The sequence below is a fragment of the Trichomycterus rosablanca genome, chromosome 22 (assembly GCF_030014385.1).
Source record: "Trichomycterus rosablanca isolate fTriRos1 chromosome 22, fTriRos1.hap1, whole genome shotgun sequence".
NCBI classification, from domain to species: domain Eukaryota; kingdom Metazoa; phylum Chordata; class Actinopteri; order Siluriformes; family Trichomycteridae; genus Trichomycterus; species Trichomycterus rosablanca.
The window spans coordinates 3,808,104-3,833,122 of record NC_086009.1 but is presented as its reverse complement, the minus strand read 5'-3'; the positions used below and the strand labels follow the sequence as shown (position 1 = coordinate 3,833,122).

At 39.4% G+C, this 25,019-nt stretch overlaps 1 protein-coding gene across 1 annotated transcript; it reads left to right on the top strand.

Moving 5' to 3' along the window:
• The first annotated feature begins 8,723 nt into the window (after positions 1 to 8,723).
• Positions 8,724 to 23,793, top strand: LOC134300294 (mucin-2-like). Its single transcript, XM_062985014.1, has 4 exons — positions 8,724 to 8,784; positions 21,535 to 21,963; positions 23,065 to 23,721; positions 23,786 to 23,793. The coding sequence occupies exons 1-4, from the start codon at positions 8,724 to 8,726 to the stop codon at positions 23,791 to 23,793; spliced, it is 1,155 nt and encodes a 384-aa protein (XP_062841084.1).
• Positions 23,794 to 25,019: the final 1,226 nt, after the last annotated feature.

Below are 25,019 nucleotides of genomic sequence, written 5' to 3'. Positions count from 1 at the left end.
GAGTGCTTTTGTTTCTTGTTTGTGAGTTCTTTTTAGATAAAGACATGCATGGGAGAGCAGTGTGGAGGGCATTGTTACAGCTTACAGTGTATCACAAAAGTGAGTACACCCCTCACATTTCTGCAAATATTTTATTATATCTTTTCATGGGACAACACTAGAAATAAAACTTGGATATAAGTTAGAGTAGTCAGTGTACAACTTGTATAGCAGTGTAGATTTACTGTCTTCTGAAAATAACTCAACACACAGCCATTAATGTCTAAATGGCTGGCAACATAAGTGAGTACACCCCACAGTGAACATGTCCAAATTGTGCCCAAAGTGTCAATATTTTGTGTGACCACCATTATTATCCAGCACTGCCTTAACCCTCCTGGGCATGGAATTCACCAGAGCTGCACAGGTTGCTACTGGAATCCTCTTCCACTCCTCCATGATGACATCACGGAGCTGGTGGATGTTAGACACCTTGAACTCCTCCACCTTCCAATTGAGGATGTGCCACAGGTGCTCAATTGGGTTTAGTCCATCACCTTTACCTTCAGCTTCCTCAGCAAGGCAGTTGTCATCTTGGAGGTTGTGTTTGGGGTCGTTATCCTGTTGGAAAACTGCCATGAGGCCCAGTTTTCGAAGGGAGGGGATCATGCTCTGTTTCAGAATGTCACAGTACATGTTGGAATTCATGTTTCCCTCAATGAACTGCAGCTCCCCAGTGCCAGCAACACTCATGCAGCCCAAGACCATGATGCTACCACCACCATGCTTGACTGTAGGCAAGATACAGTTGTCTTGGTACTTCTCACCAGGGCGCCGCCACACATGCTGGACACCATCTGAGCCAAACAAGTTTATCTTGGTCTCGTCAGACCACAGGGCATTCCAGTAATCCAAGTTCTTGGACTGCTTGTCTTCAGCAAACTGTTTGCGGGCTTTCTTGTGCGTCAGCTTCCTTCTGGGATGACGACCATGCAGACCGAGTTGATGCAGTGTGCGGCGTATGGTCTGAGCACTGACAGGCTGACCTCCCACATCTTCAACCTCTGCAGCAATGCTGGCAGCACTCGTGTCTATTTTTTAAAGCCAACCTCTGGATATGACGCCGAACACGTGGACTCGACTTCTTTGGTCGACCCTGGCGAAGCCTGTTCCGAGTGGAACCTGTCCTGGAAAACCGCTGTATGACCTTGGCCACCATGCTGTAGCTCAGTTTCAGGGTGTTAGCAATCTTCTTATAGCCCAGGCCATCTTTGTGGACAGCAACAATTCTATTTCTCACATCCTCAGAGAGTTCTTTGCCATGAGGTGCCATGTTGAATATCCAGTGGCCAGTATGAGAGAATTGTACCCAAAACACCAAATTTAACAGCCCTGCTCCCCATTTACACCTGGGACCTTGACACATGACACCAGGGAGGGACAACGACACATTTGGGCACAATTTGGACATGTTCACTGTGGGGTGTACTCACTTATGTTGCCAGCTATTTCGACATTAATGGCTGTGTGTTGAGTTATTTTCAGAAGACAGTAAATCTACACTGCTATACAAGCTGTACACTGACTACTCTAAGTTATATCCAAGTTTCATGTCTATAGTGTTGTCCCATGAAAAGATATAATGAAATATTTGCAGAAATGTGAGGGGTGTACTCACTTTTGTGATACACTGTATATGGAACGACAGTGTATTTACCCTAATAAAAACACGTCTGTGTACAGAATGAACAATGTCGTATAAAAATGGAGTTACATTTTTCTTGTGGGCTGTAATTCTATCAATACTCGAGCACTTTATTAAATCCATTTAATATTTTGACATTTGACATGTACATTCATTGATTGTCTTATAAGCTACACCTACCATAGAGATGTACATTGTGGGTATACAGTTACTGACTGTAGCCCACTTGTACCCTGTCTGTCAACCAAAATGAACCCCCATAGGATCCCCACTGACCAGATGATGTTTGGTTTGGTTGGTGGATCATTCTTAGCACTGCAATAACACTAACATGGTAAGTACATAGTAGTGTGTCTTGTTCTGGTATCAGGTGTAGCAATGTTACAGGCTTTTTTTAAATAATGGACACATACACTGTCAATACTGAATATAATTGGACAATTAGAGACTAGAACTATTTTTATGCACACTGTGTTAATCTTCCCCTTGTCTTTTATCAGTGAACACTTTCGGATCACAGGACGCTGTTGGATGTTATTATCCTTCGAGCATTGACAGTAAGATGTGTAAAAAGTACATAGAAACATAAAGATATACTGAGTAAAACAGAAATGTAATCAGATTATCATTCGCCTGGAGTACACGCTAAATCTCTGTCTTTCGGTCAGGTTTATCCATTAGTCTTTGACTCACAACGCCCAGTAACGTAATGCTAACGATAATGTAATACTGTACTGTTAAACTTAGTCATCCACCACTCCTAAATAAAGCCAATGAAAATGTAATGAGAACTGGGAATCTGGAACTTATACGCAAGGCCTGTCGGAATAGCCTGTTATTAATTAACATTTGACTCTACTGCACTTTTTTATTAGTTTAACTGCTCACGCAATGCGTTGGTATCGGCCAGAAATACACCTGTTTATGGTCTTTCTGACAAATAATCTTAACAATAATCCCACTAAATGTATGCTTTAAAACAGATAAGAGGATAATCTCGAAAAAACTTGATGTCACAACTTTATTAAGAAGTTCAAGGCCCAAAGAACTGTAGTTAGCATCACTGAACATGGTCACAAGAGATAGAATGGCCCAAGATTGAACACAAAGATGGTTGAGAAATAGCTGAGAAAACTTCACCATCTGACTGAATCTAAATCAAAATAGGCTCATTGGTAAAATAAAAACCCAAGAAGACCCCTCTTTTACACCCCAGACACAAAAAGGCCAGACTGGATTTTGTGTGTGTGAATGAATGTAATCCCACCTTCCACCCGGTGTTTTTAGGTGGGGTTCAAAGCCACTGTGATCCTGATCAGGACTGAATCGGAGGTAAATATTAATAGAATCCACGAGGAGTTAATAGCTTATTATTCAGTAATTTCCCCTAACGTTTATGAAAGTGTTTAACGAACTGTTTCACACTGAAACTCTTTTACAGGAATTCAAGGTGTCTCAGCTGTAAATGTGAACGCTGCTATTCAGCCATGAAGGTGAGATCAGTCTGAGAAAAGCAATGCTCAGTTTGGTAGGAAGGTAAAAGGTCAGTACCATTTTTAAATGGTCTTAATTTTTTTTTAATTCTTTTTGTTTTAATTTCTTTACATTGTTTGAGTTAGTTTTGTTCCACTTTTTTGCCTATACTGCCAAAATATAACATCCTCCCTTCAGAAATTTTTAGTGTGTCTGTGGAAATTTGTGAGTATGGCTTGCACAAATGAGTTAAAACAGTGCTTTATAGCTGGCGTGTGAACTTTAGACTGCAATAACGTGAGCAGCATGTTTGAACACGTACGTGATGTGACTGTCATTTAAAAACTTCCTTTTGTATTTTAGAAGAGGAACCTTAGTAGACTGAAATGAACTAAAATGAACAACAGAAAAGATGCATGTGGGACATGGACATTATTTTGACCTAAAGTATGACCTGACAACATCCCATTCCCAAACCATGAGTTCTCGCCTCCGCTGTGTGTCTATGACAGTTTCGGCTCTTCAGGAAAGACTTTACACAGGGTCGGGCACTGATGTTGTACAAGAAGGTGTGGTACAAGGGCTGTTCCAAAGTTGTTCAGAGGTCAGGACTCTGTGCAGGCCTCCACAGCGGCCTTTTCCAAACTGTTGCCATAAAGTATGATGTATATATAATTTATTTTATGTAAATGTAAATGTATGGCTGTTTACTCTGTTTCCTGTTTATTTTTAGCAGAACTGAAGTGTACCCCTAAGCCTTATTAGGGAGGTTTTTTGAGAATGAACTCAGATGACCGTTAGGCTCACATGATCGTTGATAGCTGGCTTTAGATTTAGATAGTTGCTGAAGGCAGATAAATCTTACTAGATTTTTACTCTAAACCAAAATAATGTGTCTGTAAAAATTGTGCCCATTTATTTAAAAGAGCATTTGTGAGGTCAGGTACTGACAGTAGATGGCAATGACTGGCTGAAAATCTAGTTCAGGGCTCTGTGCAAGCCAAAGGAGTAGTCAAACCATGTCTTTGTGAACCTGGTTTTGTGCACAGCGGCACAAGAAGGCCTTCACCAAACTACTGCCATGTTCATTTGACATCTAAGGACAATTTCAGTCTCTCCAATTAACCTGACTGCATTCCTTTGGACTGTGCAAGCCAAAGGAGTAGTCAAACCATGTCTTTGTGAACCTGGTTTTGTGCACAGGGGCACAGGGATGCCTTCACAGGAGCAGTCCATCGCCACAAGGTTCTAAACACATCATTCATTTTACATATGAGATTGTATACACCTGTTTGCATCTTAACACACATACACACACCCAGGACCTTCTTGCTGCAAGGCAACAGTGTGAACCACTGAGCCAACATGCCACCCAACTTAAATTCTGTGGAAGTTTTTGTTTTTGAACATTGAACTGTGTTCCAATCGTTAAGTCACAGAGTAAAAATCATTACATTTCCATGACTTTCACGGTACACACGTGCCTTCGGTAATTACCTAGTAAAGGAATTTATAATCTGTGATAATGAGCCCACAAAGCATTTCAGTCATAAGAGTAATGTGGATAGCATGAGTAACTAGCCCACAGATACCAAACCTGGGAGCGCCTGTTCTTTGAGCCACAAATTGTTTACGCTTCTCTTATCAGTGATGGTGAAACAAAGGCTTGTTCTGCTTTGTTGTCCTTGGAAATTCACACACTTCTCCAGGGTGATATGAATGCAGAAACTGAGACAATGGTCATCAAATGTATCAGACATGAGACTGCAAAAATGATACAAATGGATTAATAAGAGCCTTAAATTTTACATATTTTTAATTTTTAACATTTTTTATTTACAGATTAAGTCTTCACATGCAACATTACACTCACTGAGCACTTTATTACACTAGCTGATTATTTTTTAAGATTTTATTTTTATGTACTTGATATTCAGATTTGTGTACTCTACACACTTTCTCACTCACCCGTACCTTATTTATCAATTGAAAGTTTTAAATACTACATTTTCAGAGGAAGAATAACACGTTGTGCTTTTAAAAAAAAGTTATAATTTCACTTTACAACCAGTGTAAGCAGTGAATTTGTTCCTAATAAAGAGGCCAGTAAGTTTTAATAGTATTTAAAAATCCCAACAACACTGCACCTGATATACTCATATTAGAACATCCCACAATACCTCAACGTTATCATGTTAGTGTCATTGGAGTGCTAAGAATAGTCTATTACCCAAATAAAATTAAGTTAATAACTGAGGTCTGTGAATGAGTGAGTTAGTGATTTTGAAGTCTGTGAATGAGTGACAGACATTGAGGTGAGCGAGTACCCAAAGAACATCAAGTTAGTGACTGAGGTCTGTAAAAGAATGAGTGAGTAAGTGAGTGACACATTGAGGTGAGCAAGTTAGTGACTAAGGTCTGTGAGTGAGTGACTGAGTGACACTAAGGTTGAGTTAGTGACTGAGGTCTGTAAATAAATGAGTGAATGAATGAGTGAGCGAGTTAGTGACTGAGGTCTGTGAATGAATGAGTGAGTGAGTGACACTGAGGTGAGCTAGTTAGTGACTTTAAGGTCTGTAAATGAATGAGTGAGTGAGTTAGTGACTAAGGTCTGTAAATGAATGAGTAAATGAATGAGTGACAGACACTGAGGTGAGCAAGTTAGTAACTTTGAGGTCTGTAAATGAATGAATGAGTGAGTGACAGACACTGAGGTGAGGAGTTAGTAACTTTGAGGTCTGTAAATGAATGAGTAAATGAATGAGTGACACTGAGGTGAGGAGTTAGTAACTTTGAGGTCTGTGAATGAATGAGTGAGTGACAGACACTGAGGTTAGTAACTTTGAGGTCTGTGAATGAATGAGTGAGTGAGTGACACTGAGGTGAGCTAGTTAGTGACTAAGGTCTGTAAATGAATGAGTGAGTTAGTTAGTGACTTTAAGGTCTGTAAATGAATGAGTGACAGACACTGAGGTGAGCGAGTTAGTAACTTTGATGTCTGTAAATGAATGAGTGAGTGAGTGACAGACACTCAGGTGAGGAGTTAGTAACTTTAAGGTCTGTAAATGAATGAGTGACAGACACTGAGGTGAGCTAGTTAGTAACTTTGATGTCTGTAAATGAATGAATAAGTGAGTGAGTGAGTGACAGACACTGAGGTGAGGAGTTAGTAACTTTGAGGTCTGTGAATGAATGAGTGAATGAATGAGTGAGTGACACACTGAAGTGAGGAGTTAGTAACTTTGAGGTCTGTGAATGAGTGAGTGAGTGAGCGAGTGACATTGAGGTGAGCGAGTTAGTGACTGATGTCTGTGAATGAATGAATGAATGAGTGAGTGACAGACACTGAGGTGAGGAGTTAGTAACTTTGAGGTCTGTAAATGAATGACACACTGAGGTGAGGAGTTAGTAACTTTGAGGTCTGTGAATGAGTGAGTGACAGACACTGAGGTTAGTAACTTTGAGGTCTGTGAATGAATGAGTGAGTGAGTGATACTGAGGTGAGCTAGTTAGTGACTTTAAGGTCTGTGAATGAATGAGTGAGTTAGTGACTTTAAGGTCTGTAAATGAATGAGTGACAGACACTGAGGTGAGCGAGTTGGTAACTTTGATTTCTGTAAATGAATGAGTGAGTGAGTGACACACTCAGGTAAGGAGTTAGTAACTTTAAGGTCTGTAAATGAATGAGTGACAGACACTGAGGTGAGCTAGTTAGTAACTTTGATGTCTGTAAATGAATGAATGAGTGAGTGAGTGAGTGACAGACACAGGTGAGGAGTTAGTAACTTTGAGGTCTGTAAATGAATGAGTGACACACTGAGGTGAGGAGTTAGTAACTGAGGTCTGTGAATGAATGAGTGAGTGACAGACACTGAGGTTAGTAACTTTGAGTTCTGTGAATGAATGAGTGAGTGAGTGACACTGAGGTGAGCTAGTTAGTGACTTTAAGGTCTGTAAATGAATGAGTGAGTTAGTGACTTTAAGGTCTGTAAATGAATGAGTGACAGACACTGAGGTGAGCGAGTTAGTAACTTTGATGTCTGTAAATGAATGAGTGAGTGAGTGAGTGACAGACACTCAGGTGAGGAGTTAGTAACTTTAAGGTCTGTAAATGAATGAGTGACAGACACTGAGGTGAGCTAGTTAGTAACTTTGATGTCTGTAAATGAATGAGTGAGTGAGTGACAGACACTGAGGTGAGGAGTTAGTAACTTTGATGTCTGTGAATGAATGAGTGAATGAATGAATGAGTGACACACTGAGGTGAGGAGTTAGTAACTTTGAGGTCTGTGAATGAGTGAGTGACAGACACTGAGGTTAGTAACTTTGAGGTCTGTGAATGAATGAGTGAGTGAGTGATACTGAGGTGAGCTAGTTAGTGACTTTAAGGTCTGTGAATGAATGAGTGAGTTAGTGACTTTAAGGTCTGTAAATGAATGAGTGACAGACACTGAGGTGAGCGAGTTGGTAACTTTGATTTCTGTAAATGAATGAGTGAGTGACACACTCAGGTGAGGAGTTAGTAACTTTAAGGTCTGTAAATGAATGAGTGACAGACACTGAGGTGAGCTAGTTAGTAACTTTGATGTCTGTAAATGAATGAATGAGTGAGTGAGTGAGTGACAGACACAGGTGAGGAGTTAGTAACTTTGAGGTCTGTAAATGAATGAGTGACACACTGAGGTGAGGAGTTAGTAACTGAGGTCTGTGAATGAATGAGTGAGTGACAGACACTGAGGTTAGTAACTTTGAGTTCTGTGAATGAATGAGTGAGTGAGTGACACTGAGGTGAGCTAGTTAGTGACTTTAAGGTCTGTAAATGAATGAGTGAGTTAGTGACTAAGGTCTGTAAATGAATGAGTGACAGACACTGAGGTGAGCGAGTTAGTAACTTTGATGTCTGTAAATGAATGAGTGAGTGAGTGAGTGACAGACACTCAGGTGAGGAGTTAGTAACTTTAAGGTCTGTAAATGAATGAGTGACAGACACTGAGGTGAGCTAGTTAGTAACTTTGATGTCTGTAAATGAATGAGTGAGTGAGTGACAGACACTGAGGTGAGGAGTTAGTAACTTTGATGTCTGTGAATGAATGAGTGAATGAATGAGTGAGTGACACACTGAGGTGAGGAGTAAGTAACTTTGATGTCTGGGAATGAATGAGTGAGTGACACACTGAGGTGAGGAGTTAGTAACTTTAATGTCTGTGAATGAATGAGTGAGTGAGCGAGTGACATTGAGGTGAGGAGTTAGTGACTGATGTCTGTGAATGAATGAGTGAGTGACACACTGAGGTGAGGAGTTAGTAACTTTGATGTCTGTGAGTGAGTGAGTGAGCGAGTGGCACTGAGGTGAGTGAGTGACAGTAAGGAGGAGCTGTGCGGGGCGGGAGGGTATCTGGCGCAGCATTGCGGGACTGTGCGCGGTGTAAAACACCTGTAGCGGATCTGATCCTCAGTCGCAGTGTTTCTGTCCGGGTAAAGAAGATCTCATATTAATCCACCGCACTTCACTTCACCCGCTAATTTAAAGTGCACTTCTGCTGCTCTGCACCTTGAGTTTTACACGATGGCACGGCGCACGGAGTCAATCATGCATCAGCTTGTCCTGGCACTTTACATGGCATCAGGTAACGCTTTCATGTGTTCACTGTTAGAGTTTATAATTGTCTTTACCTCCTCTGCTCTGGTTTTAAGTACCATGGACAGACTCAGCTTTTAGATAAGACGCTTTTCTTTTTTTTTACCAAGGCATTTATTGGCTATACAGCTCATTATGTTTAGATCTATGCACTATTTGTATGACTTGACATAAAAAAAGAACTAATGTAATTCTCAGTTGAACTTTGTTAAGGCTATTGGAACTTTAGTTCAATTACTTAAATTCTAGGGCTGTTCACTGAGGGATTAAACAAAGCCATTTTTTAATGAATAAAATAAATACTGTTACATTACAATCTGTATCTGTACTTCAATACAAAACTCAAAATATAAGCAAAACGTTTTGCTTTAAAGAAAAAGTAAAAAGGGGGTCACATGACTGTGTTCAGGGTTACTGTAAAGTATTAGAATAATAAATTGAGACCTAATATTTACCTTTTCTGACCCACCTGACATTTACAACTAGTTAATGTTTTGCTATGATGGAGGATAAGGATTCAAAACTGTCGTTGCTGTATGGTAATGATGTGAATAAGTTATTTTATTTTGTTGATATATCACTCTCAAAGTTGCTTTACAACAGAATATAAATAATATAATATATAATAAAAAACAAAACAATACGGGTCTGGTATTTAAATGGTATTTGAAAAGGGTCAGTGATTATACTGACCATACATCCTCAGTGTTTTTCATCCCATCGACATTTATATTGACTATAAAAGTGACATACGTCACGACACAATTTGGTGGGTAGCACTGATCATTTTCAGCTCACAGAGGGGGCACAGAGGCACAGATGACTGATGTGGCGATGTGTTTTGTTAGGGTTAATGGGCTTCAGGTTGGTTTCTATAAAATCACAGTTTCTCCTTTACATATTTGCCTCTGTCTGGAAAATCTGCCTTCTCTGGAACCATGATACCAAGCTTGCTCAGGTCCAGTTTTTTGCTGGTGTGCGATGCCAGCACACTTTTATCTAATTTTAGAGTCATTAGAGTTAGGCATTACAGCAGTTTGGAGTGTTACATTTGGAATCGCCCCAGAGGGAGCATGATGTCCCTTTTCTGGCGCCCTGTTACACTCACTATTTCCTCTCATCCACATAGCCCTGCTAGTTGCATGGTTTTTACTTGTTATTATAAAAAATTTTTTAACTGTGCTACTTGCTGAATTAATTTTAGTCAATTGAAGATTAGATGGTTTTTACTGATGTACTAAACATATATATTTTACACATATATTAAAAATGCACTTAAAGAACAAGCATATATGGTCTCTTTTTATTTCCATTTTAATATAGTAATTTTTTTATAGTATATTTTTTTTTTACCTGGTCAGGGTTGCGTTGGGTCTAGTTCCACTGGGAAAATACTGGGCCCAAAGCAAAATACCATGGACAGGTTGCCAATCCATCACAGGGCTTTAGTCTGTGTAGACACCTGACCAGCCAATAGCACCAGAAAGATTTGAATAGATTTGCGTAATAGAACGCTGTGCCACCTGAGCGGCACAATTTAATAGTAAATAAATAAATTATTAATAATGTTGTAGTAAAAAGTGGGAATTGACTTGATCAGTTATTTCCTATAGGTAGTTATATAGGATAACGGCATGATTTAATAAAGCTTGTTCAATGTGCTGGTGCTTTTTTCTTTACACATTAAAGCCCTGTGCTTTTCACGTCAGTAAAAAGGCCACACACAAAATTGCACTTTGTAAATAATTTAATCTTATTTAATTGCATGATATAATATTTCTCTATATTATTTTTGGGTGTAGAGGTTTACTGACACTTTTAGTGGTACTGCTGTCCTTGGAGGAGCAGTAACTAAATATACAGTATGTAGGTCAGTATGTTTAGTATTCAGCTATAAATACATTTATAGATATATTTACCCATTTCTTCCCAAATACCTTATCCCTGGTGTTTTGGATCTGTAATGTCAGTCTCTGCTGACTCACTGTGTTTCCTGTAAGCACTCGAATGCTCAGCGCTTTAGTCTGAGTCAGTGCTTGAAATGTTGTGGACGATACACTTGACAATGTTCCTGCTGGATTCTCAGAAATCTCAAAAGGCAACTTTGACGCAGAGGCCACGGAACCCCCTGTCCTGCTTTTGGTAACAGAGTAAATACAGGCCGCATCCCTGTAATAAACAGTGTTAGTGTGTGATCTATTTGTTTAGCTGAAGGGCTGCCACACCACTGTTGTCATGTTGTGTCCTGTCCTAATTAAACAGAAGTTCTTGGAAAACATGTAAAATATATTAGCTCCAAGGACGGATTAAGGATAATCTGGGCCCCTGGGCAAAGAGTTGCCCAGGGCACCTCTCCCCCCCCACCCCCCTCCAAAAACATAAATAAATTAATACATTAAACAACCTGTCAATAACTAACCCTAACACAAGAATCTATTTTATATAAGTTTCTTTCTACTCTTCTTTCTTGCAAAGTCATCCACTAATTCATCAAAGTTAAGCTGTCTGACCAAATCTGATTCAATGGCCAGAAGTGATAGTGAGTTCAGGCGGTTTTGGCGCATCCTAATCCTGAGTTCATTCTTAATACGAGCCAGTTTGGAGAATGGACGCTCCCCTTCACAATTTGTGATAGGCACAGTCAAAAAAAGTCTAAGTGCTATGTAGACATTTGGAAAGGTTGACTGTAAATTCAAATTTATCATGGTTTTGAGCATTTTACTAGGACATTTTTCTTTTTCTGTTATGAATGATTTGTATTGTATCAATTCATCTGCCAGGCTCATGTTCAGATCTGAAGGATATGCTGCCTTTAAAGTGAGCTCACTGTTGGACATATTGTCAGGCATGAAAAGAACATCAAATAGCTCAGTTAAGTGTGTATGCATTCAAACTGCTTGAAATTGCTTGTCTTAAATTTAAAGAATTGCAAAATTGCTAAATTAATTTGTGTCTCTGCGCTTAAGAGAAATTGAACATAATAATTTTGAAACAATACAAATTCAGAAACATTAAGTAAGGGCCTGAATCGCATGTTTGCAACAAAACGTCTGTTATGAAATATGGTAGCTTGCCTGGCAATTTGTAGGTCCCTAGAAAGTCAAGGAGCCATGGTAAACGACTTCTATGGAAGTCAAGGGCCCCATAGCAGGGGCCCTCGTGATCAAGGGCCCTCTAATGGTATGCCCTGCTCTTCTCTAGGGCCCCCTGGTAGGGGCTCTCATAACCAGGGCCCTCAAAAAATATGCCCCCCTCTTTCCTAGGACCCCTAATAGCCAGAAGTCGAAGTCAGAGCAGTGCCACAACGCCTCATCCATTTTCATAAGGGGCCCAAAAGCATGGCTAGGGGCCCCAAAGCATGGCTAGGGGCCCCAAAAGCATGGCTAGGGCCCCCAAGAGGCCCTGGGGTCAAAGTCCCTAATAGTCAGAGGATCCTTAAAATGGAGGGCCCTCGGAAATAAAAATATATTGTATCATAAATGTTGATAGGCATCGCAAAATGTTTTGGGCCGGGGCCCCCTGACCTCAAGGGCCCCTGGGCGCTGGCCCCACTGGCCCGGTCAGTAATCCAGCCATGATTAGCTCCTCTTGTTCAAACGCCTCATTCAGACTGGCTGGCTAATGGCTAGAATTTATTACTGATCAGGAGTACTGTAGAATCAAGAATGATTTAGGCCTCAGACTCCTGATGTACATACATTCACTATCAGAGATTTATTTACTAGTCAAACATCATTTGAAATACACAACATCGATTTTCTGCAAATGAGCATGAGCATATAGCTAAAAAGTGGCAGCCACCATGTTAGCCAGCTAACCGCTGTATCTCTACCACAAGTGGTGGTGTTTTTATTTTATTGTTGTAATTTCATACTGAAAAATCCTATTATACTGATAGAGAGACTAAATATTGCAGATGTTATTTTATTTTCGAGCTATTTACCAAGAGTAATCATTCAAGTATATACAATATATGGCCAAAAGTATGTGGACACTAGACTATACACTTTTTGGACATACCATTCCAAAACCATTGGCATTTACTGTGCCTGTTAACTTAATTCAGCCATTATCCTATACAAAAAGTCTGCATTCCAACTAATCCCAAATGTGTTTAATAGAGTTGAGGTCAGGGCATTAAGCAGGACACTGGAATTCCCAAGAATTCCAAAGAAAACTGTGTAACTTTGACCTATACCAAATTGCTGAAACAGTATCTTGTCATGACCAATGACTAGTACTCAGGTTTAACTAATGCACTGTACATTTTACTCAGTTATGTCACATTCATACTTTAATAAAGCCCTCTGTACTTTTTACCCTGAAAAAGACGGCAAGGGATGGTGAGATTGTGTTTGTGGAGTTTGTGTGTATGAGATTTTGAGTTAAGCAGCTTGCCGTTGTGTTGTAGTAATCTACAGACACACTGGTGATGCTAATCTTAGGTTCCTATTAAGCTCCTTTCACTCGCCTCCTTTCACTCTTGTAAAATTACATTATTAGGTCCTTACAGTTTGCAAACAGTGTAAATATTTGTTCTTTTACAGAATACATTCACTTCCTACTCTTGACAGACTATTGTCTGTAAATTCAAAGAACTGAGTGAATTTTGTGTGTGGTTTTCTGTTTTGCTCTGTTTCTTATCAAATAATTACATTAAAAACACAGTAAGAATAAAAATATATTAATGCTCATATTAAAATTAGGCATACGTGCAAACAGCTTTGCTGAGTTACTTCAGCTAGTTAGTAAGGATGGTAATAATTAACAGATTTTTTGTCAGACCAGTCATTGTGGTGGGTCGACAATTTTTGACCCTCAAGACAACACAATCTTTTTCTAGGGAGCGCTAACTGTCCTTATCCATGCAGATAAGGTTCCAGATGCTTGACAGTAGCTAAGACAGGACTATAATTTTTTACACTGAAATGGTGACCAATCAGCTCATGGCTATAAGATACTTTATGACGATATTGGGGTTTAAACTCATAAACTTCATATAATAGAGTGAATGCTTATCTGCTGTGCCACTGTCACAATTAAGAGTGTTATTGCAACTCCACGTCCCATACAGAAATGTCCCACCAAAAATATCATGAAAATCTGATGGCTTCTGAAGTATTTTAGTCTGGTGGGACTGACTAACCTTCACCAGGAACTAGTGATTCACCAGCTACCCGAGAGTGTGTTATTTAATTGTGTAATAAATTTAATTCGTTTTAGTTTATATTTTAATCTTAGTGTATTATCAGTATCTGACCGCTGCTTGTTCTGTGTCCTCGATTCTGTCTCTGTCTAATGGAGTCCGAGTGTCTCTTGTTCTCCTGTTCTATTGGATTAGAGACAGTAAATCTGCCTCTTTAATTGGAAGGCATGGCTGGCTGTGCTATAATAGGATATGACTGTGTGTGTGTGTGTGTGTGTGTGTGTGTGTGTGTGTGTGTGTGTGTGTGTGTGTGAGTGTGTGAGTGTGTGAGTGTGTGAGTGTGAGTGTGTGAGTGTGTGAGTGTGTGAGTGATACTGAACAAGCCCTTGGTGGCATCTGTTACCTAATAGACATTTAGAGCAAACAAGAGGTAAATACTAGAGTTATAAAATGACAGATAAACTGCCAGATAGATGCAATAAGCTTTTTGTTTCAGTTTCTGTCACAATTAGGAAACATTTTGTATATAAAAAATAAAAATAATAATAATAAATATTAAAGTAAGTGGCAGCTTTGGGCAACATGGCAAATAAATTGTTTAAATTATTAAACAGAATACTAAATGTAATCTTTTTTTCAATCACCTTGCTATAATGTATTGTGACACTTATGTGTATGTTTTCATTTACCTGGTGTAAAATGTTTTTACTCTGTGGCTCCTGTACTTCCGTTACATGACCTGATTGCTGTGGTCACACTGGGAAACCACAGGTTAGTTTGACTATGGGTTTTCCAGAAGCACTGACAATCATGAGAATTTACGCCCATGTTGTCTTCTTGTTGGGATTTTCATTGATCCAGAATATAATCTGCTGGTGTCTTTGCATGGCACCTGTAGCTATAATTTTAAGGAGAGGATTAGCACTGTTGGGGCCTTTGTATATAAAAATATACAAAAATTCTGGGCTAAAATCTCAGCTGTAGGCACCAGTACTTACTGTGCTTTACACTGGTTCATGTAATAAATGTATATTTATGCATGTAATACATGCTTTTATACAAATACAGTTGAACCATTAGTGGCTTGTCAGAACTTCTGAATAGTCTGAAACCTTAACCAGTAGGCCAGTATGTAGCATTTAACAGTTGCTGGTCCTTTCAACAAAACCTGAAACAAATACAGACATGACAGATTACTTTTTCAGATAAAAAGCAGCTGGTTTACCTAGCTTGTATCTCACTCATGTTTAGCAGGCAACATTCTCTTTACAAAGAGGAGCTCTTGGTAGATGTAGCCATTAGACTCTGTCTTGGTAATTCCGAACAATGGAGGATGTATGTCAGTTCCAAAAAGACTTAAAAAGGGTTTGATTAGCAACAACAGCTTTATGCTGTGACAGGTCGCTGTTTATGTGTCCTAGAAGCCGGGAATCACCTATTTGTGTTTTTGATGCTACATTTCTGATCAGAATGACATAACATAAGACAGGGATTACACTCGGCATACACAAACAGACTATGTTTACACTCAGCATTGTCTTTTATGTAACAGTAACAACACTCCTACAGCACCTAACAACACCTGAGGGGGGAGCAAGCAAAGTATAAGTATTTCAGACCTTAAAAAGTAGGCAGTGTTAGATAGATAGATGCCCATTTGCTACTGTCGGGCCCCTGTGCAAGGCCCTTAACCTCCAATTGCTTGCTAAATGCTGTAAATGTAGGAAATAGGGTGACTTAAGAGTTTTAGAGAATGTATATGTGCAGCCCCTATACTTTGTGCAAAGCGGAAAATAATTCATGTAACTTTATGTATGTTTTATTCACAATATCTTTGTGATTTGAGTGCCAAATGCTGTGATTTTTTTCACTGTACTGCTTTAAAAATCTAGTTTAAAAACTGTATACTGTAGAGTGTTTCTTGCAGTAAATATGTGATTTTGTGCTTTTATTCTTTAGTAATTCTTTACCCTACAAGGCTCTTAGATTGTCACGGTCACAACCTGTCAGATTTGGAAATGTAAACTGTTTATGGCCAGATAGAAATGAGAAATTCAGAACAAGAGTAACTCATGAAACTGGTTTACTTGCCTTCATTCTTTACTAATACTCAGATTCAGATCAGAGAAAGTTGGGACGATGAGGGATGGATGGAGAAATATGTAGGTTAGTGGGGAGGTAACTATTGTTGACCACCCCCGAGCTCATATTTATTGTATCTAGTAGTTAACACATAGCCACAGGGTCAGACTGGCCTAAAACTGGTAGTAAACTGCAGCAAACATTGGAAGAAGGTTATCCCCAGAGGCCCTATAAATAATTTAGGAACATGTCGATTAATTTCTCTTAGTGGTATTAAGTTTTTTCCATGTTTTGGATGTTCTGCCAATGTTGCCTATTTTTGCCACTGTAGCTGCCAGTTATCTCAAAGTCACATTCACATCAGCTGTCTTAATGGTACGTAGAAGAGATCTCACACAGCCGCTGTCATTTACTTTTACCACCCGTCCAAAGGTTTCTTGTAAACTGTAAAGTTGGGTTTAACTCAATGAATTTGCCTTCTGCCTCATACATGCCGGCTCACATTAATGTCATATGTCGGGCTCGTTTTCAGTCGTATTTAGTTTCTTGATTCGTGACATAGTACTGTAAGTACAAGTACTGTAAGTGTGTATGGCTAAGCATTATGATGATATTTATCATTTGATGATAAAACTGTGTCTAGTCTGAGTTTGAGTGTTTGTCACAGCCTTTGCGAACACGTATGTCAAATTGAATAATATAAAATAAATGACATGTTTTCAGCTGTGTTGCAGCATTTTGGGGAAGACCCTTTTTAATCCTATAGTGCCCACCACTGTAGCTGTGTTTGATATTGATGGTGCGGACGTACTTTATTGGTAGTTTTCCAGTAGGGATGTTTGTCTGCCTAATAAAATATGACTCTGTTATTTCCATCAACACCAAAAAGCACATTTTCCATGATGTCAATGTAAATAGGTCAGGTGGGACAGCATTTCTACAAACTGCTTCGTGTGTGTGTGTGTGTGTGTGTGTGTGTGTGTGTGTGTGTGTGTGTGTGTGTGTGTGTGTATGAGAGAGAGAATATGGGTGGTGTGGCAGTAGAGACATGATCTTCAAGGTCAGTCCATCTCCAACACACAACACACACGATCACACACACACACACACACACACACTCACACACAGACTGATTCATTCATGAGGAGAAATGAAGTTCTGGTTCACACACCGATTGTTTGTGGTTTAATGAAAACAGAACAGCCGTCACTGCCAGTTTGGCTTCTCTTTCATTCTTTTACTGTTTGATTCACGATGCCAGGAAGAGGGAGCCATTGTTATGGCAGCTTTCTGCACGGCTGATCAGGGCTGGGCAATGGGGTTTAAGCATATAAACAGTACACATTTGTAATGTTGACATGTCCCCGACCTAGGTCTGACTAAGGTAGTTTTCACCCTTGACTACTGATGACCCTGGTACACTCCCAAAAAGTAATCTGTCATTTACCTGAAAATGTTGATCAGGGGAATTGAATTTGGGACTTCATAATGTGTAAAAACAATTCATTCTTGGAACTAGGTGTCAGAAAATGATGTGCAAAGATTTAAACACAAGTTACACAATATAAAGTCAATCATTTTTGTATTTGATATCTAGTCTACTGGTATCTACTGTAAAGTCACTCAGCATTAGGACCCATAACAGCGTGAAAACACTTGACATTTTGTGATCTGAGTCATTTTATTGACACAAGTCAGATCCTGCATGTAAGCCCGTCATTATTTATCCTGTGATGGATCACAAACCTTGGCAATGGAAGCTTGCAGAGAGAGCTCAGTGAGGATGTCAGAATAGGATCAGTACTGGATGTAAACTGAGAGCTTTCAGAACTTAGATGTATTTAACATCATTACACAGACATTGTCATAATGTGTTAATGTCTACTGCATGAAATCTAGGGTTAGGGTTTACCCCTCTCATGAGGCTGAATTTTGAGTCCCTGGCTAGTTCTAGTTTGAAGTGTCCAGGGACCTAAACTGTCGACTTATATTCAAAGAGAATTTACCTGATCAGATGTAATCCAAGAGCCACCAAAATGTGTGTGCAGTGAATAACACCACCATATGAGTATTTTTAACACAGCCAGTTTGTCATATTTTTAGAAAACCCAAAACAGTTTACAAATCTAATTTAGGAAGTATTTAGACCCCTTTACGTTTTGCACACTTTATTGTATAATAACATTTCAATTTTTGCCCATCAGTCTTACAGTGAAGTGAGAACAAGATTCAGCAAACTGTTGTTACAAAGTACACTTTTACATTTGTTAGCCAGCCAGCAACATCACTACAGATCCCACCCACCCAGGACCTTGAGGATGGATTTTACAGGACAATAAAAACTCGGACTAGCAGACTGTTGAACAGCTTCTTTCCCAGATATGTGACCTCCATCACTCCCTCTGTACACCCCCACCCAAACCCTTAAGAACTCGCACATTTTTGCACATCATTTTTGCCACTTTGTACCTCAATCTTTATATTCTGCTATTATTATTGACTGTATGTTTTATGTCTGTGTGTTGTCGTGTGGTGTTTTTCCTTGTTGCTGTTGTTTTTCTTTCCTTTTATTGATTTATTTATGTTGAGAAGTACTGCACAGTATTTCATTGTACCATGTACAGTGACAAAGTTTCTGTTCTGTTCTGATCTATTCTATTCACTGGCTTGTTTAGATTAGATCAGATCAGTAAATATTGTTCTGCATTCAGGTGGTATTTGAATAATTCTGTAGAATTAAAGTACTTCACCGTTGTGTCTATAAATAATACAAATATTTAATATATGGGTACTGCTGTGAACATGTTCAAATATTTACATTTGATCATATAATTAATAATGTAAGAAGTGAAAATAAATGTTAATCAGCTTTGCCCATAAGACAAATACAAAATAAAACCAGATTAAATTAAATTACATAGCTGTTGCCTAATTTTACATGGACATACAGCTAAAAAACTACAGCAAGTTTGTTAGTGATAACATTGGTGCATTTATTCATTCATCTTACATGGTTCATTCTGATCAGGGTCAGTTGATCCTGGGAAAAATTCTGTCGCTCCACACTTGCAAGGATTAAAAATAAACCCAATAGAGCAGAAGATAGGATCATACTGTAGCCAAAAAAGCCAAAAACAAACCCGAAATGTGATTGAGTGTTTTTAAAGGTAAAAAAAATAAATAATAGAAGCAATTATTACTTTTTCCAAATATGTTCCAGTACAGTGTTGACTTTGAACTCATTCTCTTTGAACTAGAATAAAGTATTCCATTTTACTCCTCTAATCCTTTATTTATAGCCTGTACTAATTTTACTAATTTTAACTTTTTATAGACTGACCCCACCCAAACTTTATGGAGGTGTTTCTTCCCAGCAGTGTGTGAAACTGTTGTAATGCACATAATCCTGAGAAAAGCCTCAGCTGTGGTAAACAGTATGTGTAACCTGTCATTAAAGTGTGAGAGCTGTTAGCTAAGATACACTTGACTGGTAATAGCAAACGCACACAGCAGAGATCCAGCATGAAAAAAAAAAACACACAATATCCACTCAAAAGTCCAAAGACACGTTACAGATTCAGTATGAAATCTGTTAATGTCACTTAGTTGTAAAGCAGATGTGTAATCTGCTCATCTTAGGCACTAGTATTTAAGGTAAAAGCAGGTTTTTTACCTTATGTACTGCACATTCGGGCAGTCTCTATGTCACTGAGGCACTAGGTGTAGCCCTGAACCTGCAATAACTGAAAATGAACCCAATATGCAGGATGTTTAACCAAGGTAGAACACTATTGTGGCTAAAAAGCCAGAAAGAAAATAGGGCAAATAAAGACAACAAATGAAATAAATAAAACAAATGATATAAAATCTGCAGCCCACAAGAGAGAAGGTGGATAGAAAAGGGGAAGTTTGAAAAACAGAAAACTGGTTTTTAAAATATGTCTACTACTTAGAGCAGCTGCAACAACCAAGTTTTCTAAAAAAGAGGAAAGAAAGAAAACCCAAACAATCTGGGGACAGCAAAAACGAACGTCACCCCACCAACTGGCACAGCCCACGTCCAGCATGGATCTAAACATAAGACCTGCTCTGGAAAAGGGCCATGACACACAAATACATGTCCCATAAAAAGATAAAGTGTGCAGGCATCATTCTACAGCAGAAAACCGAACTGGATTGACCCTGAAACAACAGTTTCAAGAAAAAAGCAGGTTGCCAACAGAGGAGCTGGCAAATCTGTGAGGAAGAAACCGTGATGAATAGAAACACTCCCACCTGGAGTGAGTTAATGCTCGATGAGGTGCAGGTAACTGTCAGTTAGGACAAACCAACTCTACAATCATCTGTGACCCTAATATCGCCTCTGCTGGCCATATTCTGTTATCAAGCCACACCACCAGTTTCCAATCTAATATATCATTAATATTTATTAGAAAAGGGATTGTATGTGCAGTTCTCTATTCTCCATGTGTGATGTGTTTTGGTGACAGGGCCATAAACCTTGTTCCGCTTTATCATTGTGTGTTCCCGGAAAAATGATCCAATAAACTGTCGCTCTCAGGACTGAATGTGTCGCTGACGGAGAGCGAGAACAAGAGAAAGTCTGTTAAAATCAAACAAAAAGCTTTGTGTTTTGCTTCTTTATTTAACCTAATCGACCAGGCTTGCAAAAACTGTGAACAAATGCTTAGAACAATGCTGGCCTTGAATGCTTATTCTGCCTTTTGGCCAATTAGTCCTGACAGGAGTGTAGGATTACACACACACACACACAAACACACACAGAAAACCCTTGGTACTTGAAGTGCTTGCGCTCCTGTGGAACTCGTGATCAGTAATAACAGACTCTAGAATAAACAGAATAAAACACTGTCATAAAACAATTACTTACTGTGAGAATTTTAGCGTCCACAGCTCTCACACCAGCAGTATTTTGTTTTGCCTTAAGTTTGCTTCTGTTTAACCCTTTAATGGTCTGCTCAACCATTTAAGTCTAAATACTTAGGTAAAAAATAAACTGTATTTAAATATGGGCCATATCTATTCTTTGGACTTTAAAGAAGAGACTAGAGCAATCAAGCAGAGATTGAGGCCAAGAGTTTCAGTGTTTAGGAGCTACATCACTGAAGGACCTGCTTAAGTGGAACCATAAGTGGTTTCATGAGTGTTGCCTCTCTTCACATTCTAGACCTCACTTCATGTGTGTGATCTTTTTTCTGTGTAGACTCATATGAGTTATACATTATATTTCATAATAGTTGGGACACAGTATGCTAGCCTACCACAGAAAGATTCAAGTCAGGTGCTCAACAGACTATCATCTGTCTGAGAGAGATGGAAGGCAATATGGGAACTCACCTCACCTCCTTGTGCCTGCAGCAGTGCCTAAAATTTTTTTTTTTTTAAATGCTGTTTTCAAATGCATTCCTATTAATGTAATCTAACACAATTCAATAAGCAATGCTTGTTTCTTCAACTTGTATATTTTAATTCTTGTTTATTTTTTCATAGCTGTCATAGTTGCATTAGATACAACCACACAATCCAGCACTGCTACAACCGAAGTATCAACAACCTATTCTTCTCAAACCACCCTCTCAAAAACACACGTTACGACCTCAGCAAGTGGTTCAACCACTACGAGCACCATCCCACCAATGACTCCAACACCCAGTAGCACAACGCATCACACAACACATTCTACAGTGGAAACAACAATGACTGGACAAGTTGAAAATACAACAGCTGGACCATCTTCTACCCCCGAGTCATCATCATCAACACCCACCCTAAAAACAACCACTCACGATGAATCCACAGTGGCTTCTACAAAAATTCCTCTTACATCTGTTGTTACTGGGTCTTCAGCTCACACCACAAGCAGTATTAGCCCCAGCACCAATAATACTACACCATCTACACATACCTCACCAGCTCAAGGTATGTTGCACCATGCTAATCAATCACAGTTAAAGATATCCAGTGTGTTTTCTTGGTAGAAACGTCTAATTAAGGCAGAATAGTTTAAGCTAAACGATAAATTCCAGCACCCTTGATATTGTACTAATAAGTTAATACCATTTGGTAGTGTGTGATTTTGAACACATCCTCCTCCTGTTTATCTCCTATATCTTCCCTGCATGCAGTGATACGAGCAAGCAGTGTTTCACATTTTATTGTTAAAATAATTTTTCAATTACTTTTTTAGGGTTACTATTTAAAATTCGCAAAGTACAAATAGCTTTTTACTCTTAAAATGAAGTTTTATATATTTCTTGGCAGAAACATTTAGAAATATATAAAAATACAAATGGGCAGAATGTACTTAGTACAGTAATTAAAAATGTCTCTATGGTGTTGCCCATTGTTTTAAAATGGGATGTCCAACACATTATGGCCAGATGTCCATATACTTTTGGCCAAATACTAGATTATGAAATTATGAAATAATCTAAATAACGCTCAATAAATTTGGTTCTTGAACTAATATTGTGAACAGATTAAAACATGACTGATTACCTGATCAGTATGACAGAATTTCTTATCCTATTCTTTTTTAGGATGTCAATGCTTTTGGAAATCCTCTGGAACAATGGTTCCATTTAGTTAAGTACAGTTTCAAAGACTTCTACATCCAGAGGTGTGTTGAAACTGCTTTGGCAGCTCATGGTGTCTCAATAAAAAACTCGAACACTTTTGACCAGATTTACAGACATGGATTAAGACTAATCTTGGACTTAATAAAATGTAAAAGGTGATTCATTAAAAAAAAGCCTTTTTTAATTCTAGGATTAGAACTAGACTTGATCTGTGAAACCAGCAGTATATGTTGTTTACGCCGTCTCTTGGTATCTATCAGAGGTTTTTTCCAAATTCTCCTGTATGAAACCAAATACAGATTAGTGTTTAATTATTTAGATGAGACTGAAGGTTGTAAATTGGTTTTGAATATTCTACTTGTATTTTTATTGCACAGTTTAGGAGTCCTACACTTGTACATTTTCTTTTGTGTAACTAACCCATATTTTGTCACCATCTCAGCAACCAGCACCAACCCATCAATCGTAACACCTGGGCATGGTCTCACGAGTTCTGGAGCTATTACGACCTCTGAACCAGCTATTTCAAGCCCAACCACCAGCTCAGAAACAACCGCTAACAAAGGGACTTCTAATCACAAAGAACTTTCAACCTTCACCGCGAGCACCATCAGCCCCAGCACCAATGCTTCAACTCTGCTTCCAAACATCACTTCAACTCAACCGAGCAACAAAACTACAACACAGAACTTTATAACAACCCAACCAAGCAATGGAAATACTACACTGAATTTTACCCCGGATTCACCAAGCACGGAATCTGCAACGTTCAACCTTAACATGTCATCGCCTTCCACCAGTCCAACCATTACACCAAACGTTACCACGGCACAACTAAGCAATGGCACTACAACAATAAGCTTCGACACATCACAACCAATCAGTACAATAAATACGCCAAACTCTACCATCATCACACAACCAAGCAAGGCAACAACTCTGAACTTTACCGCGACACAACCAGACCATGAAACTACCACACCAAACTTCACCACAGCCTCGCCAAGCAAAGAATCTACAGTGGTGACATCACCAAGCAACATAACTACTGCACCCAACACCACCATAACTACTGCACCTGAGACTACAACACCACCAAGTAAATTAACTACTGCACCCAACACCAGCATAACAACTGCACCTGACACCACAACACCGCCAAGCAACATAACTACTCCACCCAACACCACAGCACTACCAAGCAACGTAACTACTGTGCCCAACACAACACTACCAAGCAACGTAACTACTGTGCCCAACACAACACTACCAAGCAATGTAACTACTGTGCCCAACACAACACTACCAAGCAATGTAACTACTGTACCTCACACCACAACACCAACAAGTAACCTAACTACTGTGCCCAACACAACACTACCAAGCAACATAACTACTGTGCCCAACACAACACTACCAAGCAACATAACTACTGTACCTGACACCACAGCACTACAAAGCAACGTAACTACTGTGCCCAACACACCAATAAGCAACATAACTACTGCACCTGACACCACAACACTACCAAGCAACGTAACTACTGTGCCCAACACAACACTACCAAGCAACGTAACTACTGTGCCCAACACAACACTACCAAGCAACATAACTACTGCACCTGACACCACAACACTACCAAGCAACGTAACTACTGTGCCCAACACAACACTACCAAGCAACATAACTACTGCACCTGACACCACAACACTACCAAGCAACGTAACTACTGTGCCCAACACAACACTACCAAGCAACGTAACCACTGTGCCCAACACAACACTACCAAGCAACGTAACTACTGTGCCCAACACAACACTACCAAGCAACGTAACTACTGTGCCCAACACAACACTACCAAGCAACGTAACTACTGTGCCCAACACAACACTACCAAGCAACGTAACTACTGTGCCCAACACAACACTACCAAGCAACGTAACTACTGTGCCCAACACAACACTACCAAGCAACGTAACTACTGTGCCCAACACAACACTACCAAGCAACGTAACTACTGTGCCCAACACAACACTACCAAGCAACATAACTACTGTACCCAACACAACACTACCAAGCAACGTAACTACTGTGCCCAACACAACACTACCAAGCAACATTACTACTGCACCTGACACCACAACACTACCAAGCAACGTAACTACTGTGCCCAACACAACACTACCAAGCAACATAACTACTGTACCTGACACCACAGCACTACCAAGCAACGTAACTACTGTGCCCAACACAACACTACCAAGCAACATAACTACTGTACCTGACACCACAGCACTACCAAGCAACGTAACTACTGTGCCCAACACAACACTACCAAGCAACGTAACTACTGTGCCTAACACAACACTACCAAGCAACGTAACTACTGTGCCCAAC